The sequence below is a fragment of the Zootoca vivipara genome, chromosome 7 (genome assembly GCF_963506605.1).
Source record: "Zootoca vivipara chromosome 7, rZooViv1.1, whole genome shotgun sequence".
NCBI classification, from domain to species: Eukaryota; Metazoa; Chordata; class Lepidosauria; order Squamata; family Lacertidae; genus Zootoca; species Zootoca vivipara.
The window spans coordinates 30,173,673-30,194,468 of record NC_083282.1 but is presented as its reverse complement, the minus strand read 5'-3'; the positions used below and the strand labels follow the sequence as shown (position 1 = coordinate 30,194,468).

The window sequence follows — 20,796 nt, the reverse complement described above, 5'->3', positions numbered from 1 at the left end:
AGAAAACAACTGGAATCATGAGCAGGGTAGAAAATGAACAAAGGAAGACTAGGAAAGGATGTGAACCAAAACTGCCACAATGGAAAACTAAGCAAATTAAAAATTATAAATTGCAAAGGAAAATAGAGCAGGGACTAGTCAAAGAAGAGGGACACTGTGGAAAAATTGTTTAGAAACTACAAAAAGTGTGCATTTTGCCACATTCAAGACATCATTCAACTCAAATGTTTTAGCCCATACAGACAAGAACAGCAACTTTCATACTGGCTAAAATGTCTAGCCAGTTGTGTTTATAGTGATAAAATTAATAAAAAATATTATTTAAAAAAATGTCTAGCATCAACCAGATATTTCAGCAATATTGCCATGGGTCACCACACTCTTTAATCTTAACTTAGAGAAAATGCATAGCTTTTGCTGTGAAAAAATGCACACACATAAGTTTGCAATTTCTGTTTGCAAAGAAAAGCTCATCTCATTACAAAACAACTTTCCATTTCTGCCAACACATGGGGGTAGAAACTGTCAAGTAAATGAGCAAACACTCATTTCTCTAATACGCAAATGATCACATACAACACTACTCCGTTCTAGCCCCTTCTCATGCCAAGTAGTTTACTTCACTCTTAAAGTGCACTCATCCTTAAACTGAAACAACATGTTGAAACAACATGTTGCTATCACTTGGCAGAGAAACATGAGAAAGCAGTGGCAGCACATGCCACACCTGCAACAGAGCTGGAAGCAACTTCTTCCAACCACTGTGGTCAACTAGGTTCAGGTAGGTAGCCGTGTTGGTCTGATGCAGTCGAAATATAAAAATTAGAGACGAAAGCTTATATCTGATATCTGAGGAAGTGTGCATGCACACGGAAGCTTATACCAATAACAAACTTAGTTGGTCTCTAAGGCGCTACTGGACAATTTTATATATATATATATATATATATATATATATATATATATATATATATATATTTCGACTGTGACCAACTAGGAACTGTTCTGGAAGCCCAAGAGACCTTGGAGTGCCTTTAACCAGCTTTAGCTGGTAAAGCAGCTACAGTATCTGGATAGTGTGGTGACTGCAGCCCATGCACTGGTACTGCATTACTACAAGGTGCTCTATATGGGTCTGCCCTTGGGAAGAGCTACCGAGTGCAGAATGAAGCAGCTAATATCCCAACGCAAACACTGAGCTCCAGTTCAAAATTTCGTCATTGAATGCATACACCAGACACATTTTATTAATTTTACCTGGAGGAGTGCTGTTAGTTCCTCTGTGTTACAGAGGCCCAACTGCTCTCAACCAAAGTCAAGCACTTAAGTGTCTTCAGCAGGCATCCTTGCTTTTAACTTTCAGGCATCTCCTGAAGACTTTGCTAGCTGTTGTTTATATATATATATTTAGTAGGCTATCATTTTAATCATTGTTCTATGCTGCTTTCAGCATCTTTAATGTTTTTATATCGCCATACACCAACCTGATATTTTAGGAGAAGGCAGTGCAGAAACACTTGCATAAATAAATAAGGGAAAACCAGAGTCACTATCACTTGCTTTTGTTGCTGGTAGAATTCAGACAAGTGCCTCCCCCCCAAGTTGCCTACCTCCCCAAAGTCTTGTACTATCTGTTCTATTACAGAGTGACAGAACTTGGCCATTTTAATATAAAATTGCTGCACCCCTTCCTAATAACAGCTGATCAAACAAAAACAAATGGTCCACTGCTGCAAAGTCAACAACAAATTCAAAAATATTCTATCCTGTAAGAGCTACGAAGCGAGATCAAAATCAGTAAAATAACATTGTAGCATGGCACAGTAGTAAGGTGGAATTGAATCTTGTAACAGATGTGACTGAAATATTACCCAACACTTTTTCTAATTAATAGCCATACAATCACCTGAGTATCTGCTGTGTATTTGCACCTTCACTGTTTCCTGATTGTTCAAAAATTCAGCCGTTTCAAAGAAATTGTATATGTCTTTTTCTATGTCTTCCACTGAGCTTGTTTTGTTCATCTTGGTACACAAGGATTTCTCTTTCTGATTGTCTTTGGATGCATTTTCATCATCCTGAATTAGCATTGTGTCCTCTGCTTGCTCCTCTGCCACAGATTTTGACCAAGCCTCATTTTCTACCTTATCAGTATTATTGCATGATTGAAAGTCTACATCTGATTGACTCTTCTCTTCTTCCATGCTCTCTTCATTTGCTGGGATACTATCCTCTATTGCAATAACAGGCTCTTTTAACTCTTCATGTAGTAAATCCATCAAACAACGCAAGAATTCCTGTGCATCCTGAAATTTAAAATGGTAGGTACAGCATTGTGCTTTATTCAGATGAGTACTTCAATGGTGCTAGCCACTGAATAACACTAAAAACAACTTTCAAACAGCTCTTTGAGTTTACAGCAGTGATTCCAAATCCCACAAGCCCCAGATCATTTGAAAATTGCTGATGGTCTTGGCAGACCAGTTAATGATTTTTCTGCCTGTTGTAGCAAATGTAATGCATTAAGCTACACACTGTATTACTTTTATTTGTATTGCTCTGATTCTTATATTTTATTTTATTACAAAATAAAAGCTCCTAGTACCCTATTGTGGTCTGTATCTGGATTTAAACTGTTCTAAATGTTCACATTGCACTTTACGGGTTGTATCCAATGATGCACCTGCAGAATTCTGCTTGTGCAATGAGACTTCCTGTTCCTCTCTCCACATATCTCCAAAATCTGCTCTGGAAACTCCTCTGGAGCAGATTCTGAGGGTGTGTGGTGGGCCAGCAGGGGAGATGAGGGGAAGTTCCATTGCTCATGCAGACGTCTGCTGCAGTAGCAGAACAGCGAAGTTGGATATGACTGTAATTTTGGACCTAGGCAGAATTATATCAACTACTCTTATTCATAAATCAAGAAGTGGAAAAACAGCATGGATTGTAAACATCATCTAACAGCTAGCCAAGAATCCGAAGTGAAATGTATTATTTTACCTGCAATTTTCATTTCTTTGAATGCAACTTTACTAAATAAAATTTTCCTGTAGTATGCATAGAGGAAGCCTTAAGAAAAGCTTACCTGTTGAGAATAGCCTCGAAATGTTGGATTAACTGTTTTAATTCCTTGAAACAAATTTGTGGGGACAACTGCTCCAGGTCTGGAAGAAAAAAATATTTAAGTGCACTTACAACTTTTCAAATGGTTTAAATGTTTCAGTTTCCTAGTACAGTATTCAAATTGCAATAGTTTTTAAACCAACAAATCAAAATGCCAAGAGGTTTCTAAAACTGCCTTTGGATACAAAATCTGAATTTCATCTCTCAGCATCCTGTGACATTATAGGCCTATTATCACCTTTCTTGATTCTGTGATTGATTGGGTACACTGTTTGGGATAGTATTGATGTCTCAATATGCCTTTCATGCATCATGAAATATTCATTTCATGCATCATTTTTTTATTCCTTTCACACAAGACTGGTGTCTGAAGAAGTGTGCATGCACACGAAAGCTCGTACCAATGACAAACTTAGTTGGACTCTAAGGTGCTGCTGAAAGGAATTTTTTTATTTTGTTTCGACTACGTCAGACCAACACGGCTACCGACCTATAACACAAGACTCTACTCTTTCATGTGTACATCTAATTCTGTACCATACACATAACTTAAGAACAATCTAAGAAAGACACAAAATCTTGCTTGCTTGCCACAATCTTTTATATTCTGAGTCAAACTATACCAAAGTAAACAATAAGAATTCTATCAAGGAAATGGTGAGTTTCAATTACAGGCATCTTTTTAGTTAATTGCTGAAAGCTGTGTGGGGCACTAGAAGTACCTTGTCTGACTTCAATAGGTGATGCCCCAAACTAAAGACAGAAAAAAATTACAATGCACTCAAATTATGACCCATTTCAAATAGAGGTCATATTCAATAACTCAGCCAAATCCATACGAACATGCTAATTGCTTACAGTAGGCCTTCCATTCAGGTGCTTGATTAATGTTATATTATCATAATTATAATTATTGTGGGATAATTTACATGTCATAACCCACTATGGAACTGAATAAGCAGATGTAAGATTGTCATTGGGAAGATGACTCCAAGAGTGTGCACATTATGAAAAATACAATTCTACTTCATGTTTTCTGCTAAACAATCATTGAAACTCTAAGATTTTCAATGTTCACTAATTACCAAGTATTCTACTGAAAATATATTTGTGAAAAGCTGATTTAGAAAAATTATACCAGTACAGAAGTAGCACAATACCTGCTTTTATGCCAGAGTTCTGTCATCAGTTTGTAATAACTTCTGCAGATGGCTGGTTTCTTATCAGTACGAGCTAAACTCCCACAGTCAAGGAAAAATTGGGTTAATGGTGGGCTGGCAAGAAAGGGAAAAAGACCATTAGTTTTTTGAGACAGTGCTAAATATGTTAATATTACTTCAACCCCAGTTATATGGTACAGCTCTCCTTTTTAGATAAGCTCCCTTTTTCTAGTAAGAGACACTTTGATTCCATAAGGCTGATACCATCTTGCACCTTCAGCATCTGATTGCAACAGTAACAGATCTGTTTAATAATATATTAATAAAATGAGATGCAGTGTAACAAAATGACCACACTGCTTCTACACCAATAAATATTGAAGAAAAATAAAAGCCTTTTCTAAACTTTTGGTTTTTAATCCTTCTCTTTGCATTCATATCATCAAGAAATTGGATACACTTGAGTTAGCAGAGAAAATCAGGGAAAACAGGAAAAGAGTTCTGTATTTCATAGGATAACTATGAGAATGTAAAATGAAGACTCATATTAATTTAATTTATGAGTTTGAGGGCCTTATGAAAGGGCATATGGTCAGGATGTGCCTCCTGCAAGTTCCATAGGCCATACAACTCACATAGTAATATTTATGCTATAACCTCTACCCTACACAGCTTCTTGCTGATCTGGAATTTCTAACAACTGAAAGGCACACTGCCCTACAAAGAGGACTGTTTTTCTTACCAATTTGAAAGAGCTTGTAAAGCTGCATTCATGTAACAAGTGTTTCCAATATTTTTCAAGCCTGTCAGACCTGCAAATAATGAAAAACTGCTAAGCAAGCAAAAAAAAGGTTACAATATGTGTAGTAGGGAGTTTCTCACAGATATTTAAAAGCAACATTTTAGCCTGTATATATACATCAGGGGTCCCCAGACTTACCGGGCTTTGAGCCGGTGCCCGCTGCGCCGACCGCGCGGCGGGCCGGAGGGCAGGGGAGTGCGCGCGCAGCGGGCCGGAGGGCGGGGGAGTGCGCGCCCGTGCGCATGCGCACACGGTCGGGGAAAATCGCCGAAAATCGCTTGTGCGCATGCGTATGGGCCTCCCCCGACCCGGAAGTGCATCGGAAATGACCTCTTCTGGGTCGGGAGAGGCCCATACGCATGCGCACAAAGGATTTTCGGCGATTTTTTGCCGATTTTGAAGATCGTCGCCACGCCGCGCGCTGTAAGAGCGGGCGGCGGCAGCGGGTGGCGGGGGTCGTCGCGGGCCGGATTGGGAGGCCAATTGGGCCGCATCCGGCCCGGGGGCCGTAGTTTGGGGGACCCCTGATATACATAGTTGCTCAAAACTCAATGAGAGATATCCAAAATCAGTCAAACAAGCCAATTACTGTATTTTCAGTGGATCTACTCTGGGTATGGCTTATTTGGCTATCACCCAATGAGACTACCTTCTAAAATATGTTTATTATTATACCATCCCAGTAAGAAGTGTGGTCTCCAAGGATTGGGTGGTTAATTCCAACAATCTGTGAAATTCAACCCCCACTCACTGCTCTTATAAATTGAATAAAAGTGTGTCCTCATTTCTCCTCACATTTTTATCTTGTCTTTAAGTTATATCACTGACAGCAGTCACCACAGATCTAAACAAATTCTTGCATTCCCTCCAAGACCCTTAGAAACGTCCAATTTCTCTCTCAACCCAGCTTCCTAGATGTCCCGCTGAACACGTACATTTCAACAGAGACAGTAGGTAACTAATTAGGGTCAGAAAACTGAGATGTAAGGGTAAATGGGACCTATAAAACAATTGTGTGAAAGAACGTAAAAACACACATGAAACCACTGATGAGATAGAATTTCAATGAAATTATGAATATGGTACTAACAATTTGTGTCAACTAACAATATTTTGGTGAACTTTTCAGTTATATTACCTCTTGCCTTGAATTCATCCTCTTCATCTACTTGTACATCAAGGTCATCAAATGTTGCAATTAGAGGAATTTTCAGTGTAGGGATACTAGGTAACCTAATATCCTTTGGGAAAGATTAAGATACAAAGCATGTGAAGCCTTGTGTTGTTCCTGCAAATCTTACTTTTATTTGTATATCATTTAAAATCAGCCTGTGAACATTATTTACATCAAGTTCTAAAGCATGTTTTACATGCAAAGCCAAGAGTTTACTGGCGTGTATATGTCACAATTTTTTGAAATAACTTATCAAGAGCATAGGTTTCTTATAGGAAGATAAGAAATATGAATGCTTCTGAGGGCTAGTTGCTGAGATCACAAGTGGGGAGAGTGTTGATACACTCAGGTCCTGCTCAAGGGCTATCGCCATCTGGTTGACCACTGCAGTACCACTTAATGAAAGCAGCCATGTTCAATTTTTCCATTTCACTTTTAAAATTAATAGTTGTTATGAATGTCAGTATATTAAGGACATATTTTCATAATTCTTAAATGAAGTTTCCCAGCTGAGCTTGAATTCCATTTCTCAAGGTAGCTCTGAATGCTATATGGCAAAGCACTTTCAAAACTCAGGGGAAATTCAAAAGCAATTTGCATCATTTTAAATTTTTTTAAAAAGTCAGAAATCCCACTGGGTATGAGCAATGCCTAAAGCATGCTTGAAGTGCCTCATTGGATCCCCATGAGTGATGCAACTGATCACTTTATGAGTGATCATAAAGTATTAAAATATGCACATATTACAATATCAGTTTTCAAAATTAAAACACAGGAACAGTGTAATCCTTTGTTTACACAAAAGTAAGTCCCACAATTCAAAAGGTCTTATTCCCTAGCAAACACACATAGGACTGAACCCTAATAAGCATTTATATAGCCCTCTGAAGGTTTTGAACCTCTTGAATATAGATTCTAAAATTAATTGAGCCTTTGGCATGGCTCACATGACGTGATAAGCCAAACCACAAACAAAACTGGCTACAGCTCGTGGTTAGTGAAGAGAGAGCTTAACTATGGACCTGAGCTTGGACAACACACTAAGACTAAGCCAAACTGTGCTTAACTCAATGCAGGAGCAAAATGGGACTGTAGAAGAGCAAAGTGGGTACAAACTGTTCTGCAAAAGCCTGCATGTTTGTGTAGTTGTGTAGTTGGTGTAAACCATATTTGGTTTACACTGCCATGCAAACTGATGTAAAATCATCAAGAATTTAGGACTCTATAGATGCAAAAGCAAAATTACTGTACTACAAGGTTTGTTAAAAGCTTCCTTAAACATATATTTAAATTATCTATTGAATGTTTGTGTAGAAGACTAAAAACCTGATTTCTTAATTGAAACCGCTTATAAACCATAACCATACATAAACAGCAAAAAAAATATAAAATCCCAGATAGTGAACTTGTCTAATTACCTGTATGATGTGAGACAGTCGAACATTTTGCAGTGAAGAATGAGACTTCAGTTTTCTATCAAGAAACACTTCTTTGCTACATGCATAACACCAGACACGTAATGTGGTAAGGTTAACCGTTAGACAGTGATTTGTTTCCTAGAAAACAAATGCAGAACTAAATCTTTTTAATACAGTAAGAACAACTGTAAGGAATTGGGTCTTGCTTGTATGGACTGTTGTATTTTACTTGTATGGAAATGTGTATCTTTGTTTAAACGTAATGTTTCCACAGACTGTTATAGGATTAACTAGCTACATCCTGACATTCTAAACTTAGGGCAATGAGAACTCCATTGTATACATGAGAGGCTGCACATCCATCACCAGCTGGCAGGAAAATAAAAAACTCCGAACTGCTTTGAAACTGTAACCCAAAGGGAGTGGATTATGATTGACATGTGGAGTTTATATATAGGGATACGCAGCTGAGAAGTGGTGGCACCTGGAAAAAAATGGGGTGAGGGGACAGAAGAGACAAAATATATTTCTAGGTGGGCAAGAAAGAAAAATAACAGCAATGAGAGCAATTCAGGTATGGAGCAGGGGGTAGAGCTCATCCCCCCGCCACCCAGTGCTGCCTATGCAACTGGGAGGCAATGAGTTTAAGGTGGAACTCCACATGATACAGACAAAGGAAAAAGTGTTTCCTGGGCTCCATGGAGACCACTTCAGCTCTTAACAGCAGAACGGTAAAAGAATGTGGTTGTGCTAGTTCTTCACGTTAAAGGTGTTTTGCAACTGCATGCTTCCTCTCCATATCAACTTTCTTCCGTAAAATGAAACCCAAATAGATTTTGGAAATACATTTTACTTAGAACAATGCCTTTGGCTTTTTATTCCCAAACCAACTACTATTTTCAACAAAAATTATGAACAAAAACATTATTTTAAACTCCAAAACTTGGATATAGTTGCTATTTACCCTGGTATAAAATACTAGCTGTTGCATCACATTTTCCTACACCATCTGCCAATAAATGTAACAATAAGGTTATCATGAACAATACAGTTAAATGCTGGAATCTAAATTATGTATTCAGCTATTAAAGGTTCTGCTTATTGAAAAAGACATCATTGTTCATATTTGCCAAAATTAATCAATTATTTATTTTAAATTGAATCTAACCTCCCTGTTTATCAACCATACATATAAGTAATCTCTACACACCAGAAAGATTTAAAAGTAAAAGATGCGTTAACTTGTCAAAACGCTGAAGTATTTTTACATACATACCTCTGAATGTATGGTACTGTGATCTATATGAGACTCTCCACAACCAACATATGAGCATCTATTCTGTCAAACAAAACAGAATCATTAACAAAATGCAAAATACAGTAATGTAGTTGGCACATAATTCAGTCCTCAGCAGGAGCAATTCACAGTATGATACAAATGGGGCGGCACTTTATATTATCAGCTCGAGTAATTATCCCACTTCACCAAGAATGCTTCTTCTAAAACTTAGGGTAATGGAACATCGCCAAAAGCAGCTTTTGATGAGGCATGATGAGTTGCTGTTGAAACTATTAATGTAAAAAGGTACACAACAGGGCTCTCTAGATTGGATTCTATCGACATAGCAAGTCAGTATCAAAACTCTACTTGATGTTAATAGTTCTACAGTGCAACCTTTCAGGCTAATTTCAATTCCCAAGTAAACACCTTTTACTGATACTTGCATAAATAATTACCTATAGTTAAAGCTGCAAGAAATACAATTCAGAGCTGTAATGCTAAGTGTGTCAATGCTGCTGACCAATAAGCATTGCAGAGGTAACCACTGCTAAACTGCATCCTAAAGTACCTTCAATTCGAATGGAAAGCTAAGAATTGTGAAGCAGAGTAAGACATTTAAACGCACAAACTGAAGCAACTTTTCCTTTATAATAGTGATTTTAAATCAGTGTGCCGTGGCACCCTGGGGTGCCTTGAATGATGGTCAGGGGTCCCATGGGCAATACTAGCCTCTGTCCCTCTTTCCTCTGATGCCAACTTGAGTCTCTGCCTCCCAAAGGCTTGCACAGTTGTTTGTTGCAGCAGCCTGGCTACAAGCTCCCCAAGCGAATGGTGCCTCTGGGGCTGGCCAGGGGGTGCTTCCCAGGCCCCAGTGGGGCAGTGGGGGATGGCAGCTCAGAGCCCAGGGACAGCAGCTGCAGCTGCCCAGAGGACTCCCAAGGAGAGGGGAGAAGAGAGCAGGCTCCACAAGGTGTGCAAAAAAGGGTGAGGGGCTGCTGGCTCTGCAGGTAAGGGGTGACGTAATGGGGCTCCTGAGTCCCACAGGGGTGCAGCAGAAAGAATGTAGTTGGTCAAGGGAGCTGTGGACCCAAAAAGGTTGAAAACCTCTGCTTTATAAGAATGAAGTCTTGCATCCAATGTTGTTACTCAGCTGTTGGTAAGGCTTCCCTCAGTGGAACAGGGAAGAAAGGTAAGCCCTGCCTCTCCCAAATCTCCTCTGAAGGGTTCCCCAACTCTTAGGAACAGATTTAGTCGGGGTGGGAGGCTGCATGGAGGAGGATAAATCACTTAAAAGTGCTTCTCCCCATTCTGCTGATGAAGGCTTACTGTCAGCTGAGTGGTGACATTAGATACAACCAAAAACAAAAAAAGTAGATATTGTGCAGCACTAGCTAGTCAATAATGTAGCAACTGTAGCTATTTTTCCTTCAGATAATGCCTTAAATAGGGTTAAATAAGTTGCTTATTGCAACAACTAGAACACAATTAAGATGGATTGTATAACCTACATTATGAAACCTTTATTATTATGCAGACCACAGAGCTCTAAAGGTTTTCAGTGCAAGTAAGTCTAGAATTACAAGAGCTAGTGCAATGGCATGTCTTGCTTTCTCAAGCCCTTACAAATCATTTTCATTCAGTTTGGTGGATCTACAAGTAGTTCAAACAAGAAAATGTATATAATTATGGCAACGCTTTGTAGATTACAATAACAGTGAATGTGATTAGTAATTAGGCAGCACAGCAGAAATCAAGAGCAAGCAGCAGATTGCTGGAGCTCCTTTTTGGATCTAAACTTCTAAAGAAAAGCATCCACACAAAAGGCAGGGACGGTGTCCAGTGACTTAAGTGGCACTTCTTATGCAGGAACAACTACACAGCTTTATGCTTATATGGCAGAAAGCTGACAACTAACTTATAGTATACCAAACATTTCTTTCTAAAGTGAAAATACCGTGTTTCTCACATTTTAAGACACTGTCTTATATTTATTTTACTCAAGGAAATAAGCTTATGGTTTATTTTCGGGGGTGTCTTATTTTTTTTTAATTACCTCCTCTTCCTGCTGCGGCTTGGCGCCCGGAACTGGCTGCTGCTGCTGCTGCTGCACTGCTGGGCGCTTTGTTGGCGCTTCAGCAGGGCACGCTGCTGGGTCCCGCCGGGTTGGGGCTCCAAGCGGTGCACACTGCGGCTCTTGCTGGGTCCCGCCGCCGGGTCGGGGCTCGGCGTGGCGCATGCTGCAGCTCTTGCAGCATCCCGCTGCTGGGTTGGAGCTCGGCAAAGCGCGCGCTGCTGCCTTTGCCAGCTCCCGCTCCGTCGGGGCTCGGCTCGACGTGCGCTGCTGCCCTTGCCAGGTCCCGCTGGGTCGGGGCTCAGCTCGGCTCGGCACGAGCTGCAGGTCGCGCAGGGTCCTGCTGGGTCGGGGCTCGGCGCAGGGCATGCTGCAGCTTCTGCCGGCTCCCGCACTATCTGAGCTCCACGCTTCCGGCAAGGACAGGCATCTTCCTTTTCCTGTTCCTTACAGAAGCGCCATCCGGACCTGCTCCCAGCACGGTATAGTGCCGGTACCCCAGCATCTCTTATTTTGGGGGGATGCCTTATATTTTATTGCCTTGAGAAAATCGTGCCATGGCTTATTTTTTAGGCACGTCTTAAAATGTGAGAAACACGGTAGTAGGTGAGCTTTTACCAAGAACATTTATTTATTTGTTAAGTGTTTGCCAGTTTTTTCACCTATCACTCCCACTTTGTCAGCCAACTGCATTCTCCAAAAAGGGATTTTATTTTAACAAACAGCATTTTTATTTAACAAAATGCAAAATATTATATACACTGTCCCTGCCAAAATTATCTTTGAAACATGTTTTTCTCAAAAGGGCATGCATGGAGGTTGTTTAGCATACTCGCTCAATTCTGGTATTTGGTGTGAACTGCAAGTTTAGGATAGAATTAAAATCCAACATGTGGTTCTGCGGCCAGAACACTGGACTTGAACTCACAATTGCCGAGTTCGAAGCACAGCCCAAATATAGTTTCAAAGGTGGCCTTTGTTAAGGGAACAACCTATAACTCACAAGGACACACTGTAGAAGACGCTTGAAGAATCCACAACACAAACACAGTTCCCACTACAATCCAGCCAAGCCTGGTGGCAGGTGAATACTGCTCTTACCATTGAATTATCAGTTTTAAACTTAAGGTTCCATGAAAACCTCTTTCTTGTTGCATATAATAAATGGAATTTCAGCTTACCTCTAAGCATGCCCAAAGATTTGGTCCTTTCACTTTACAGTCCTGGCAAGTGCCCTATTAAAAGCAAAGAGTCATGTGGTTAGTTAATAAAATTAGTCAGAGGAACAAAAGGGCAAAAAGCTCTATTCTCATATTAGAAAGACCAAATATCTGTTCATTACTTCAGAGAATCTGCAATTTTTATATGCTTACTCACACAAAAAATTCTGTTTCTACAAAATCAGTTGCTGTTCCACATCTTTGGTGCCACTGATACAGGTTATTCTCTAAGACCCCCTGCTCTATATCCATATAAAAAGGACTATAGAAAGCATGCTCAAAAGTAAACACAACTAAGTTAGTTGGGACCTAGCCACAGGAAAGTGTGTAGGACTACAATTAATAAATAGAATGTTTAAGCCTGTATTACATGTCTCCCAATCTTAAACTCTTTATCTGTTTGTTTTCTACCACAAAAAACTTTAATAAAATTAATTTTAAAAAAAACATTTTTAGCAACTGCTTCAAAATCCTATGCCCATTTAGGCACATAAATATATACCTAAACTCCTACCCAAATAGATTAATTTAAAAGGCTTCTTCCTGTGGTCATTCTTTTAATGATTATGCTAGCTACCCTGGGGTCCTTTTAGAGGAAGGCAGGATATAATAAAATCTTATTAATAAAACAAGCATGCTGCCTGTTGTAACACCTAGCACTAAAATGTATTGCACAAGTGATACTTTATTAATTGAAGACAAAGATCATTAATTCAAAAATAAGTCCATGTTAATCCATCAAGGAATGTACTCAACAGAAACTCACATGTGACTTGTGTATTAAGTCTTCTTTGGTTATTTCACCAACAGACTCCAAATGCGAACAGTCATTGCTTAGTGCTGACATTTTAACAGTGGTCTCTTCCAAATTCAGGTTGTATCTACATCTTGAGAGGGAAATAGTGATTGTACTGTGAGACATCTGTGCAACCGACAGCATGCAAAAAAGCTTTAGTAAAGGCGAAACCACATCGTTACAACTTATGCTAACATTAAAAAATGAATGTGAAATAACAAAACAAAATACAGTGGTACCTTGGTTTATGAACTTAATCCATTTCGGAAGTCCATTCTTAAACCAAAACCATTCTTAAACCAAGGTGCGCTTTCCCTAATGAGGCCTCCCGCCGCCGGTGCCCTTCCACCGTTCGGATTCCATTCTTAGACCAAGGTAAAGTTCTCAAACCACGACACTATTTCCTGTTTTATGGAGTTTGTAAACCAAAATCATTCTTAAACTGGAGTGTTCTTAAACTGAGGTACCACTGTATTGAGGGAAGTGGTACTGGTGGTGTCCAGATTACAGATAGGAAGGAACATACTTATAAGAACATAAGAAAAGCCTGCTGAATCAGGCCTGCTCTCACAGTGGCCAACCAGATGCTTATGGGAAGTCTGAAAGACCTGAGTATAGGTCCTATTTTAATTTACACTAAAACCAATAGGTGGTATCCAAGTTGTGCTCCTCCAATGAAGGGAGGCATCCAACAATGGAATGGGGAGGGAGGCAATTTTTGGTAATTCATCTTATCCCAAGCAACCTTTGGTGTGCACTGTCACAATCTAATCCAGAAACTCTCCTAACCCTCTGGATCAGATTGGGGGGATGGAAAAGGCAGAATCACTCAAAATTGCCTCTGCTGACAAATATATTCTGACAGTAGAGGGAAACCAACGGGATACAACCCAGTTCAATCCCTGCTTCCCTAAATAGACCAAAGGATTATTTCATACTTCCTGCTATATACCATGACATCTAATATAATTCTGAAAGACATGTTTAAATGATGCAAAGGCTGAGATTAAAAGTTCATTTGAAACAGGATGTCACATTGTGAGGGGTATCGTAAAAGGTGCTGAGTTAACCAGTGTATATTTAATAGATTAAAACATCCAAATGCCAAATAATCACAGAAGCTAGTTTTCAAAATCATTTGAGAAAACAGCAAATATGTGTTATTTCTTTAACAAAGGAAAAAATGGCGAAGGAGATTACATCCCAATCTAAATAATTTAGTGAGCAGAAAGATCAGGTATCAAAAGGAAATTTGACATCTTGCATCCTGAAAACCATAAGAGCTTTGCCCCCTCAAATTATTTGCTACTTACTAGAAATAAACTTTATTTAGACTGCTGTATGACAACCAATAATGTTACATGAAGCCTCCCAACAACTGTAATTTATTATTTTCATCATATAAACAGGATCTGCCCGGGATATAAACCAGAAGATATAGAGCATAAATTATTGTAGTTATGGTCGTGATGCATAATTTCTCTCTTCCAAGCTTACAATGATAAAGATCTATAATTTTTTGTACGTTTACAATGGGTTGCAAACATATACCCCTGACACAGAAACTATTATCAGTAATGGACTCTTTTACTTCATAATATTGTTGTTTCTGGATTATTCTTAATAATATTCTATGAAAGTGCCTTTGTCTCTTGGCAATTTCACAAACTCAGATATTCAACTCCTAATTACTATTAAAATGCTAACCATGTTTTATGTTTAACACCCAATAACCCAACTGTTGTTCTCTTGACATTTTTGGACAAACAGAATATATCATTTCATCTTTTCCAAATATATGTCCTCTTAATGAGAAAGAGAGCGAGCACATATGCATTCAGTTTTTTTGTGTATCATTTTCAGATTTAAAAAAGATATATTCATTGTATTCAGCAGAAAATCCAATTGCACAGTATGTTCAGAGGTATTTATAAGGGATGATTTCATTATCTCATATTAATATTCCTTTTGTTTTGCAAAACTGCAATTAAAAACTCAGAAGAAAAAACTAGGAAGCAGCAACTATAATTTATTTCCTTCTGAGGACATTTATCCAAGCTGATTTCTTCTTGCTCTCTTTCTCTAAAAAGAGCTCACTAATATAAAATAAACACAGAGTTTGCATTAAATTCTACAAATGCCTCAATAACAACATTTATTCCAAGTGCTTATGTACTGTACATAACATTAAGAGGAACCAGCAGTTTCTTAAATACAATCTGCTTCATGCTGTCAGAGTCCTCACATTACATCCTTTAAGAATATTTTAAAAAAGAATTGGCTGTCCCGCAGCATATTCTGCAGATTGATCTTTTTGCAGCAGAACTGCTGTCCCTGCACTACTGCAAACTGCAGTGGTTTGTCAACCATGCTTTCTCTCTATGATGCTCTGCAGCAAAGAATAGATGTCCCAATTATTTATTAAATGCAGTATCTGAACTGTAAGTTCAGGTACAGTATAATATATAAGAAAAAGTATCACTCCTTTCTCTTTTCCTCTCTTCTCCTCTCCTCTCCACCCCAACACAAACACACATTTTCTTAATGGCCCTTAAATAGTAATGCATAGCTGTCAAATTTTCCCTTTTCTCGTGAGGAAGCCTATTCCGCATAAGGGAATTTCCCTTTAAAAAAGGGAGAACTTGACAGCTATGGTAATGTCACATTTTTCCTAATTTGCCCCTTCTTCCAGATTACAATGTTCCCTAGGGCATAACAGCACATATTATGTCTAGACTGTCTAGCTTTATCAAAAGAGAACAGAAGCCTACATTTTGCTTTTGTTTTTAAGTTTTGATCCAACAAAGTACAGTATCTATTCTATTTTAAGGCACGTCAGCACTTTTGAGCTTCACAAATCAAACAGCAACATGATATCCCTTAAAAAGAAAGCTACAGGCATAGCTTTTATTCACTTTTCAAGGTGGGAGAAATACCTGGATGCTGATTAGTTTGGAAGTCACTTTCTGTGACCTGGAAGCCCATTTCTCCCTTACTACAGCTATACAGGGTTAGAGGGGTCTTTCATATAATTGGAGAATTGGAATGGACCCCAAGGGTCATCTAGTATAGGCATCCCCAAACTGCGGCCCTCCAGATGTTTTGGCCTACAACTCCCATGATCCCTAGCTAACAGGACCAGTGGTTGGGGAAGATGGGAACTGTAGTCCAAAACATCTGGAGGGCCGAAGTCTGGGGGTGCCTGATCTAGTACAACCCTCTGCAATACAGGAATCTCAACTTGAGCATCCATGACAGATGCCCACCCAAGCTCTGCTTAAAAACCTCCAAGAAAGGACGGTCCACCATCTCTTGTGGGAGTCTGTTCCACTGTCAAACAGGCTCTTGCTGTCAGAAAGTTCTTCCTGATGTTTAGTCAAAATCTCCTTTCATGTAACTTGAAGCCATTATTCAAGTCCTACCCTCGGGGAGCAGGAGAAAAACCTTTTCCATCTTCCGTGTGCTGGCCTTTTAGATATTTGAAGATGGCTATCAGACTTCCTCTCAGCCTCCTCTTTACCTGGCTAACATACCAAATTCCCTCCACTGTTCCTCATAAGGCTTGACTTCCACACCCTCGATCACCTTGTCTGCCCTCCTCTTGCACACATTCCAGCTTGTCAACATCCTTCTTAAATTGTGGCGCCCAGAACGGGACACAATATTCCTGACCGATACAGAGAGGGACTATGACTTCCCTGGATCAAGACACTATGCTTCTGTTGATACAGCCTAGGATAGCATTGGCATTTTTCCCCCTCGAAAGGACCCCTGTACATGTTCGGGCGCCATTCTTTCATTTTCACTTCTTTAAGATTCAAGACTTATTTAAGACCCAAGACCTGCTGGCACCTGGGGGGGAGGGATTCCAGGACCAATCCTTGGCTTACAGCTAAGGAGTGTTCAGGTGTGTGATGTTAATAAAAAAATCGAGACTACTGAAAGAAAGAAAGAAAGAAAGAAAGAAAGAAAGAAAGAAAGAAAGAAAGAAAGGGATCAACATCTCTCGAAAAAGGGACTTCAGCTCTCCACCACATCCAATAGGGGTGGAAGCATCGATAAACCCACGGAGGGGCCTCAGTCCTCAAGACTGCAATCTCAAGACTGCAACCCTATACGCTTTTACGTCAGGTGTAATAAACCCCACTCAACCGAATGGGGTTTACTTCTTCAGGAAGGTTAAAAGACCTGGTTCTTCCGCGAAAGCAGCCCCGGCGGATGGATACCTCCTTCCAGCTTCCAAGCCAACTTGCGAGGCCGCTTTCCTCGCATCCCAACGCCCATTCCCGCCCTCCCGCTTCATTTTAACGGCCGCTGCGCCCTCGCCCTTTTCTCCTCACCTGTCTCCCACACGGCCAACCTCGCCAAGAGATGGAGGTCCAAGAGAGGCAGGCGCCACCGCCGCCTTCCGCTTTTTTACGCCTCTCTCTCTGGGCCGCAGCCTTCCGCACCGCTCCAAGCCGGGCTGTCACTCGCAATGGGCCCCGTACCAAGATGGCAGCGCTCGCTTTCACTTGTGTGGAGAGATGGCTGAGAGGAGGAGGAGAAAAAGGAGGAGCGATGTTGCCCTAAACAAACAGGGCGGCGGTCGACTCACCTTCTTATACGCGTGCGCGCCTTCAAGAGTACGTTGTTCGTTAGAGGTGGGTGGGGAAATAGGGACCATAGATATAAGAAGGGAGGGGAAAGGGAAGAGTGGGTTTCTGCGGGGGAAGTGGGCGTTCCGAACTGGTTTGGCCTTTTGAATGTTGTGGACTGGAGAAAGTTCGAATTGGGCTTGAAGCCTGAGGGGTGGCGAAAACACGTGGTTCTGTTTAGGCGAAGATTGCTTAGCGGCGCGTATGGGCTTGTGGGGAAGGTGCGTCCTGGTTTCTTCGTGTTTTTTTCTTCCCTTTGACCTCGGAAAGATGTTGCAGCCCGTTTTCCTTCTCAGCAAACTAATGAACCATAGACGTAAAAAATACTAATGCTGATTCCCACACCGCACACACAAAATAGGTATGTGGGTGCTAAATGCCTGGGCTTAGTGAATGTTAGAATTTTATTAAGTTAACTTTAGAGGTGCTAGAACCGGGAAATAGCGTGACTTATGTGTGTTTAAGATAATTTATGTGTGCATTTGACCTGTGTGCTAGACACTTCTAATCATTTAATTAGCATGTATGAAAGCTAATTATGCTGGGCAAATTTCTGGGCAAATTGTTTATTAGATACTTCTTAATCCTAGGAAATCAACATGAGTTGAAAGGTAATGGAGTCATCCTAATTTCCTCTGCTGTGATAGCCAGTGTTAAAAAAGGCAGAGGCAAGGAAAGCTTAAAAGGAACAGTGCGATGCAAGCAGACAGAAGTGAGTTATGGGTTAGAGCAGTGTTTCCCAACGTTGTGCCTCCAGATGTTTTTGGACTACAACTCCCATCATCCCTAGCTAGCAAGACCAGTGGTCAGGAATGATGGGAATTGTAGTCCGAAAACATCTGGAGGAACAAGGTTGGGAAACACTGGGTTAGAGAGCACAGCTTCTTGCTGTTGGGCTGCAAGGATGCAGTCCAGAGAGGAACAGAAACCTCATGGGAAGGGATTAACATTGCATCTTGCAAATCCGTAACATTCTTTGGTTTCAAATAAACAAAAGGTGCCTTTTGCAAGCCACTCTCTTGAGAACTGGACGGTTGGAAGGGACCCCTGAGGGTCCTCTAGAGTCTAGACCAGGGGTCCCCAGACTTACCGGGCTTCGGGCCGGTGCCCGCCGCGCCGACCGCGCGGCGGGCCGGAGAGCAGGGGAATGCGCGTGCAGCGGGCCGGAGGGCGGGGGAGTGCGCGCCCGTGCGCACACGCACACGGTCGGGGAAAAATCGCCGAAAATTGCTTGTGCGCATGCATATGGGCCTCCCCCGACCCGGAAGTGCATCGGAAATGACCTCTTCTGGGTCGGGAGAGGCCCATACGCATGCGCACAAAGGATTTTCGGCGATTTTTTGCCGATTTTGAAGATCGCCGCCGCGCCGCGCGCCGTAAGAGCGGGCGGCGGGGGTCGTCGCAGGCCGGATTGGGAGGCTAATTGGGCCGCATCCGGCCCGGGGCCATAGTCTGGGGACCCCTGGTCTAGACCAACCCCCTCCAGTGCAGGAATCACAGCACAAGCATCTCTCACAAAACAAGTTTGTTCCATCTTCCCTGTGAACAACCCTTCAGATACAACAGAACCATTCACAGAGTTGGAAGGGCACCACCAGGGTCATCTAGTCCAACCCCCTGCAATGCAGGAATCTTTTGCCCAACATGGGGCTTGAAACCACAACCCTGAGATTAAGAGTCTCATGCTTTACTGACTGAGGTTTGTTTATGTTTCCTGTTTTCTTTTCCCAAGCAGAGATAAAGTGTAAGCGTGGTGTCAGCTCCCTAAAAAAGGTCAACAACTCTGGGAAACCTTGGGGTTCCCCCCCCCTAAAAAAAGGTCGACAACTATGGGAAAGGGATCTTTGCACCACTGAGCCGGATATGCTTAAGACGGCCCTGTAGGAAGGAATGCTGTGGACTCCTCCATGTAGGATTTAGGTTGCATATGTGTAAATAAACAATATAAAGACACCACTGTGTCCTCTGTGCCTCATTGTTCCAAAGGACCCTGGTTTGCGCGCTTGGTACCCCTGGAATCTCGCACTGCTCAGAGATTGAGGTGGTGTATAACAATATTTAAAAGTGCACAGCAGCTGCATGCATGTCGATGGATGGAGAGTGTGAGGCTCTAGCCCAGGCATCCCCAAACTTCGGCCCTCCAGATGTTTTGGACTACAATTCCCATCTTCCCTGACCACTGGTCCTGTTAGCTAGGGATCATGGGAGTTGTAGGCCAAAACATCTGGATGGCCGCAGTTTGGGGATGCCTGCTCTAGCCCATTTGGGCAGGGGGGAAGTCATAAGGCAGTAATTCCAAATTGATTTTCCACATTGAACTGTGTTGGGCTTACCTCTGAGTAGACACATATAGGATTTAAATGAATTGCCCTTTTTCTGTAAGCAGGATGTTTATTTTTTTGCTAGAAATTAAAACCAGCCTTTATTTTCACAGCTTTTTAAATCCCGAAGAGTGACAAAAAAAAGCCAACTGCTCCTAGGAGATAATGGAGAAATCTAGAAGTTTATAATTGCAGTATTTTGACAGCAGCAAGTCTCTTGCCACCCAGTAAATTTTCATGTGTAAAAATAATAATAGAATGATTTTTAAACTGTTGCAGCTTGGGAGAGTGGCTTATGACAGGCCTGCCATGTGGTCCAGTCTTATTAATACTGCAGGTTGGAAAGAACACTTGTAACCTCCGTATCGTCATCTCCAATTTCAGATGGGGTGGATGGATCAGAAGTTAATAGATTCTCACAGTAACACTTTTATAAAGGTGTTCGTAATGGTGACCTATAGATGCCATTTCGTTAATGGCAAAATTGGCAAATTAATCGGTCCTTAAAAAGCTAGAAATTCTATATCCTTGCCTTGCCTGCAATTGGCTATGTCGCTCACTCAGGTCTTATGTATACCGGTGCTTAAACATTGCAGTGTTCAATGTGGTTTATGCCCCAACTAAGCTTGCATGAAATCATAGCCTTAGAGAGTGATGGCAGCACGCCCTGTTTGCAAATGAATGGAAGCACAATGCGCCAGCAGCTCCCGCAAAGCACGCGGCGAAATAAACCTGCTAAGATTCTCCCCTCGCCTCCTTACTCAACTCAATGGTGACGCATTGGCTCTTAAC

At 41.1% G+C, this 20,796-nt stretch overlaps 1 protein-coding gene across 4 annotated transcripts in view; it reads right to left on the bottom strand.

The window, feature by feature from the left end:
* USP33 (ubiquitin specific peptidase 33) overlaps positions 1-17,571 on the bottom strand; it is a 36,579-nt gene extending 19,008 nt beyond the window's left edge. For all 4 annotated transcript variants that reach the window (XM_035122533.2, XM_035122531.2, XM_035122529.2 and 1 more), the window contains exons 1-10: positions 17,387-17,571; positions 13,017-13,137; positions 12,212-12,265; positions 8,954-9,016; positions 7,678-7,815; positions 6,224-6,326; positions 5,026-5,095; positions 4,284-4,397; positions 3,086-3,164; positions 1,907-2,306 (exon numbers count right to left, since the gene is read on the bottom strand). In XM_035122533.2, the coding sequence (XP_034978424.1) occupies positions 1,907-2,306; positions 3,086-3,164; positions 4,284-4,397; positions 5,026-5,095; positions 6,224-6,326; positions 7,678-7,815; positions 8,954-9,016; positions 12,212-12,265; positions 13,017-13,097 (1,102 nt within the window). In that variant the 5' untranslated portion in view covers positions 13,098-13,137; positions 17,387-17,571. The remainder of the gene's footprint in view (positions 1-1,906; positions 2,307-3,085; positions 3,165-4,283; positions 4,398-5,025; positions 5,096-6,223; positions 6,327-7,677; positions 7,816-8,953; positions 9,017-12,211; positions 12,266-13,016; positions 13,138-17,386) is intronic.
* Between the last annotated feature and the right edge of the window lie 3,225 nt (positions 17,572-20,796).